Source organism: Molothrus aeneus, chromosome 7, assembly GCF_037042795.1.
Source record: "Molothrus aeneus isolate 106 chromosome 7, BPBGC_Maene_1.0, whole genome shotgun sequence".
In the NCBI taxonomy this organism is placed as follows: domain Eukaryota; kingdom Metazoa; phylum Chordata; class Aves; order Passeriformes; family Icteridae; genus Molothrus; species Molothrus aeneus.
Window position 1 is genome coordinate 34,372,938 of NC_089652.1, and position 6,000 is coordinate 34,378,937.

At 49.7% G+C, this 6,000-nt stretch overlaps 1 protein-coding gene across 1 annotated transcript in view; it reads right to left on the minus strand.

The window, feature by feature from the left end:
* Positions 1-4,719, minus strand: part of LRP1B (LDL receptor related protein 1B) — a 631,162-nt gene extending 626,443 nt beyond the window's left edge. The window contains exon 1 of the mRNA XM_066553313.1: positions 4,628-4,719. Coding sequence (XP_066409410.1) covers positions 4,628-4,712 — 85 coding nt within the window. The 5' untranslated portion in view covers positions 4,713-4,719. The remainder of the gene's footprint in view (positions 1-4,627) is intronic.
* Between the last annotated feature and the right edge of the window lie 1,281 nt (positions 4,720-6,000).

Genomic DNA, 6,000 nt, shown 5'->3' on the forward strand with positions numbered 1-6,000 from the left:
AGGATCTGTAAGAGGGTGCTGGAGGAACACTCACTTCCAACCTGCAGACTGAAGTCAATGTGAGTTTTGCCAGGTTAAATGCAGAAAGATTGGGGTCCATATGAACCTCAGAGGTATGGCATAGAGTCAGATTTACATAGCAGCCGTCACACAGCTCTTCAAAGGAAGCACTGTGTGAAGTGAGAGCTTCTCTCCAAGCCTTTGGAGGACAGCTCCTTCAACCTGCCACAGCTCCAGCAGAACTGCTGTGATAAATTAGTAAAAGGCTTGCTGCAGAACAAGTTTACACATAGTCTTTTGACATCAAACACCTAGTTTTGAACTTTGAAATGCAGCTTAGCCTTTAAATAGTTTGTGTGTTTCTACCACTTCCTTTTTACTAAACTTCAGCTCTCAGAAGCCACTGAAAGAACAACCCAGGTAAGAGAGAACATGCACGTCAGTTCACAGAAACCCACACACAGAGCTCAGGCTCCAGGAGTGCCAGGGGTTTGTGTGTGCACTCACACACTCAGCTGAGGGCAGACAGACAGCACTGAGTGCCTCCAAAACCAGTCAGCCACTGAAACTGTGCTTGTGGACATCTCCCAGCTTTTCTGACTTAAATTAACCCTTATCACACATCCTGCAGAAAAATGCCCCAAATTCCTTGATATATTTTCACCCTCCTCTGCAATTTTGCCTCTCTAATGATAGGCATGTTTCTTAAGTAATAGTTTTTTTAGGGTAAATAAATAAACAGCAAAGTCACTATGACATTGGAAGCATCTCTTTTGCACATAAGATACTAATACTGAATATCTATGTTCAAAACATAACAGCGTTAACTATGGGAACATCCACCTCTGTAGTACAGCACAGAAACAGCTTTTGTAGGTTTTTTCAAGAACACTTTCCAACAGATGGCCAAGCTGGAGCTCAGTCTGGTAAAGTACAGCAGTGCTGGTACACCCAGTTTCCAGCATTAGGCTGCTAATAATGACAAAGTTGTATTGTAAAGGCTCCCAGTGCAGTCAGAATCACCTGCTGTGGCACCTCACCAGGGAATGAAGGCCATCAGCAGTCGTCCCAAGGAGACAAATTTATTTTGCCTGGTTTGTGTCCTTGCCACAGGGTGAGAAATCCAAACTCCCACCAGCCTGACCTTAAGCCTGAAAATTCCATTTCAAAGTAATTTGCTTCTAGATTTCACTTAAATACAGTCAAAGGACACTGCGAGAACAATAAACTCCCTGTTAAGTGGGATGAAGACAGAAGTTTTGGAAGTCTTTTTAGGACTGCAGAAAGGAGTAAAATTCATGAAGATTTGTCATTCCTTCAAAAAGTTTTCAAATAAGCAAAAAATATATAAAAAAATAACGTGTGATATGCCATCACTCATGAACTTGAGTTTTAAGTTATGTGACAACATTTTCCCATCCCATATAAAGTCTCCCTTTGCAGGAGCATCTCTTCTCTGCAAGACTTTGCTGAGGAGCTGTTTCACCATGCCAGCGCCTGCCTGCAAGCTCCAAAACACTCAAACCACACATGAAACAGTGGGAGAAGACAGTGGCTCAGTGCTGCTGACAGCAGTGACGTGCCACCAAAACCCAACACAAACAAGCCTCAGCACAGACAGCAAGTCGATTAATAACGAGCAATGCAACTCATTAATACTGGTGTGGATTCACATCTCACTGACAACACTGAGATTACCCAGTCAAACTCCCATTATCCGGGGCATCTCTGCAATTTGGATCACCTCTAGGTAATCACTCCAATTAGTGCAGTGGGTCCATGTAATGATGCTCACAGCAGCAGAAACAGAAATCAAGGATGACAAGAAAGGGTGTGGGAGCAGGGTGAAGCTCCAAGGCTGGGAAGAGCTGTGGGAAGGAAACGCCCACAAGAACCAGAGAGCACCCATGGGACCTGGGAAGTTCCCCTGAGCGTCTGCAGGGAGAGCAGGTAACAAATGCTGCCTTCTCAGCTTCCCAAACTGTTTGCAAGGTTTTTCTCAGGCCCCATAAATTCATTTGTTGCAGCTATACTGTGAAGGAGTTGCAAGTTGTCGCAAGGAATCTGGGTCCGTCCGTTTCCTTAGGAAGAACTGACAAGCAGAAGGAAAGGAAATCACCTCTTTGTGGCTTCAGTGGAACAACCTCAGCTGCAGCAGGACTTGGACCTTATCCTACCACACTCTCCTGGCTGGATTCCCTTCTGCTCACTTCCCTTTTTCCAGCTCCCCCTCTCCATATCATTCTCTCTTCACAATATTTTTATATACATGAAGTTAGAGGAGCTGTAACCCGGCTGAGGACAGACCTGGTAAGACTGAAAGAATTTAACTGTATTTCAGAACCAGAGAAAAGGGCTTAGATAATTCAAACTTTGGTGGGGTTCCCCCCCCCATCTCTTTTTTTGCTCCTGATGTTGCCCACTGATCTAAGAGAAAGTGTTACCTCTCCCTACAGCTCCTCACTAGTATGTTATATTACCATGGCTACCACAACAGTGCTATTAACACAACCCATGACATTTTCCCAATTCTCTTATTACCTATGGCCAACCTCAGTGCATTCCAAATTTCAGTGCCTTTCACATACAGTAAGCTTAGCATGCTCCAGTGACTCAGAATTTCCTCCTGTAAAGGAAAATCAACTTGGTATGGTCAATAATTTTTGCACTGTATCATAAAGTTTATCTGATGTGCAAATATAATTCCCTTTCTGGATGCCTCATCCTGAATCCCTTTTAGGTTGAGACCACTTGACATTTTTTGTGAAACAAGATGCCTTTTAAGTCATAATTTGTGCAGTGCTCAGTTTTGATAAGACATGACATTATGATATGATGAGTTAGTTGATTCTAAGTAAATTTGATTTATCCCACTTTTGGGGCTGGTATGATTTACAAGGATGCTGCCTTTTAAGATAGGATTGATTTTAATATAAGCTGGCAGCACCTTTTTTTTGGTGAAACACTAAATCAGAGCAAGGTAACTATGAAAAATAAAAAAAAAAAAGGTAAAATTAAACAAAATTTAAACATCAGAAATTAATATACATGCATAACTGGCACTTGCTTACTGCTATGAAGGAATACAGAGCAACAAATCAGTTTCCAAAACAATTCCACAAAATGTTTGGAAGTTTGATTTTTATTCATAAAATCAGATACAAGCTACAGTTGCTGAAATCTAATCTGACCATTCCGTGAATACCATGGAAAGTTCCTGAAATATTTTCCATCAAACAATCACTACCACGGCCACGAATCTTTGTGAACCAAAGGAAAAGCATATGTACCCTTCATAAAACCGAAAAGATTTCCTGAGACCCTTCCCTCTCTGGCTGCTCAAGTGCCGTTCTACGGAACGCTATGCTCATTTCCTCGCAATATCCCTGCACCTTGTGATGCAGTGTTTTAAACATGCAAGTTTGCGATGCTGCAGCAATACTTCCCTCCTTGATAGGTAGTTATTTCTCATTTTCGCAGCATGAATCACCTATGTAATTCTGATGGCTACGCGGGAAAGGGACGGGAGAGGTTTGGTAGTTCGAGTGAAGCAGAAATCTATACCCCAGACGGACTGTGCAGAGGCATCCGCACTCACCCAAACGAGTTGTAAGCAGTTAGTAAACAATTTAGTAGGTAATGTGTACGTGATGGAGAGGAGCTGGATGTCTAACAGTGAGAATTCAAGGCTTTAGAGAGTTACATTTCCACTGAATTCTAACTAAACCCTCGCAGGGTGCGTACATCACCCAGGGCATCTCACTCATGAGACCACGCAGTTTGGGAGCTGAAGGGCTACAACAAGCCGACAGACAATTTTCTGGTGAGCGGGGTTTTCTACGGCGCTAAGAAAACCTGAGTCAGAGCAGCACACCGCCGTTCCCGCACCTGAGCCACACAGAAGGCGGACTTGGGCTATACTTAGAAAATATCCAATGCAAACATCTCGCAGGAAGATGAGAGCGCTCTGGTGACTGTGCAATAAGCGACACGAAACCCAGAGCCCCGCTCCGGCGGGGGAACCGCAACCCTCTCGGATCGGGGACTTCTCTGAGCAGAAGCGAGTTGGAAGTTCCGTGCTCGCCCACCCCGCGGCTGCGGGACCCCGAGCCCCCGTGCTCAAATCCAAGTTCGGGCACTGAGCGAGCGGCAACTCGGGGACATTGAGGAGGGAACTTTTGGAAGGTTGCGGGAAGCGGAGGGCGCTCGCCGTTCCTGCGGCACATCTCCGCCGGCCGCAGGGCTGCCTCGGGGAGCCGCGGCCGGGACCGCGGGGGTCGCCGGCACCAGCGGCTCGTCCGCCCCGTGGCGGATCGCACCCCGTGGTTCGTGCCCGGCGAGGCCATGGGGACCACCGGGCACATCACCCCGCTCCTCGCCCCCGTGTATTCGCTGCCGCCAAGGTTCGCCCCCGACCTGGCGCAGCGCGCCCGCAATCCAGGCGTGCGGGAGCGCGGTGATGGAGCGCGGTCAGGGGAGCGCGGTCAGGGGAGCGCGGTGATGGAGCGCACTGAGGGGTGCGCTCCGCGGCCGCGCCCGTCCGCGCAAGGCGCAAGGGAGCAAAACTTCCCGAGCAGAAGCGGCGGAAAGTTCCGCGGCTCCGCACCCCGCCGCGGACGCGCCTTACCTCCGCGGGCTGCCGCTGCCAGCGCCTCGGCGACGGGCAGTAATCCCCAGAGCCAGGTCGCCAGGGCCAGGAGGAGCGCGGACATCGCGGCGGGCGCGTGCGGGAGAAGAGGCTGAGGATGAGGAGCCGAGCCTGCCTGCCGCGGGCGCGGAGCGGCAGAGCCTTGTGCGGGAGGAGGCGCGGCGGCACCGGCGGCACTTTGCGGAGCGCGGAGCGCGGCTGGGCTCGCCGCACGCAGCGAGCGGGCAGCGCGGGGCGCCGGCGGCCGGCAGCGCCGCGCTCCGCCCCGCACCGCCCCGCGCACCGCCCCGCGCCGCCCCTCACGGCTCCGCGCGCCGCCCCGCGGGGCTCCGCGCGCCGCTCGCTCGCGCCGCCCGCTCCCCCCCCCTCCCTCCCCCCCCCCGACAAGCGCGTGCCGGAGGCGCGAAGCCGCCTCAAGGGAGGCGCCCCTCAGCCCCTGGCCCGCCCGCCTCGCGTGGGAACGGCGATGCGCTCTGAAATTTGAGGGCTTGTTTAGGCTTTTTTTTTCTAATAATAATTCGCAAAGGAGAGTGGGGCTGAGGGAGGAGGAGTGAGTTAGCAAAAAGAAAAAAAAGATATATATATATATATATATTAAAAATAAAAATAAAAAGAAGCCGCCTCAAGGGAGGCGCCCCTCAGCCCCTGGCCCGCCCGCCTCGCGTGGGAACGGCGATGCGCTCTGAAATTTGAGGGCTTGTTTCGAGTTCGTTTTTTTTATAATTCGCAAAGGCGAGTGAGGCTGAGGGAGGAGGAGTGAGTTAGCAAAAAGGAAAAAGAAATATATATATTAAAAAAAAAAAAAGGAAACCCCACAAGCCCTTTTGCCGTGTGAAGCTGAGGGACGGCGATGCTGAGGGAAGGGGGTGCGCGCCGCCTCAGGCTGTGATCGCGAAGTCATCGTCCAAAGATGCCCAGGTAAATTTGGCTTTGGTTAATGACGCTCCACGGAATCGCCGGATGTTTTGTGGTAAACACCAAAGCAGGATGCTTTGTGGTAAACACCAAAGCCCATCCAGTTCCAGCCCTTCGCCATGGGCAGGGACAACTTCCAGTAGACCAGGTGGCTCCAAGCCTCGGCTAACCTGTCCCTGAACAGGGTTTTGTTTTTAAGCAATTCTCAGACAATGAAGGTAGGGGATGGCGCTACTTTAACAACACAACCAATGACCGCTCAATCTTCTCTAAGTGTTCTTTTTTGTCTTGAGGTAAGTCTGAGTTCACAGTCGATACTGCCTGTTTAGACTTTACGTGACTTTACATAGGAGTATTACCTTGAAATGACCCCATACCAAAACTACAGTTTATCACATCTTCACACATTTGTTTCCTTTTTGTAAAAAAAACAGACC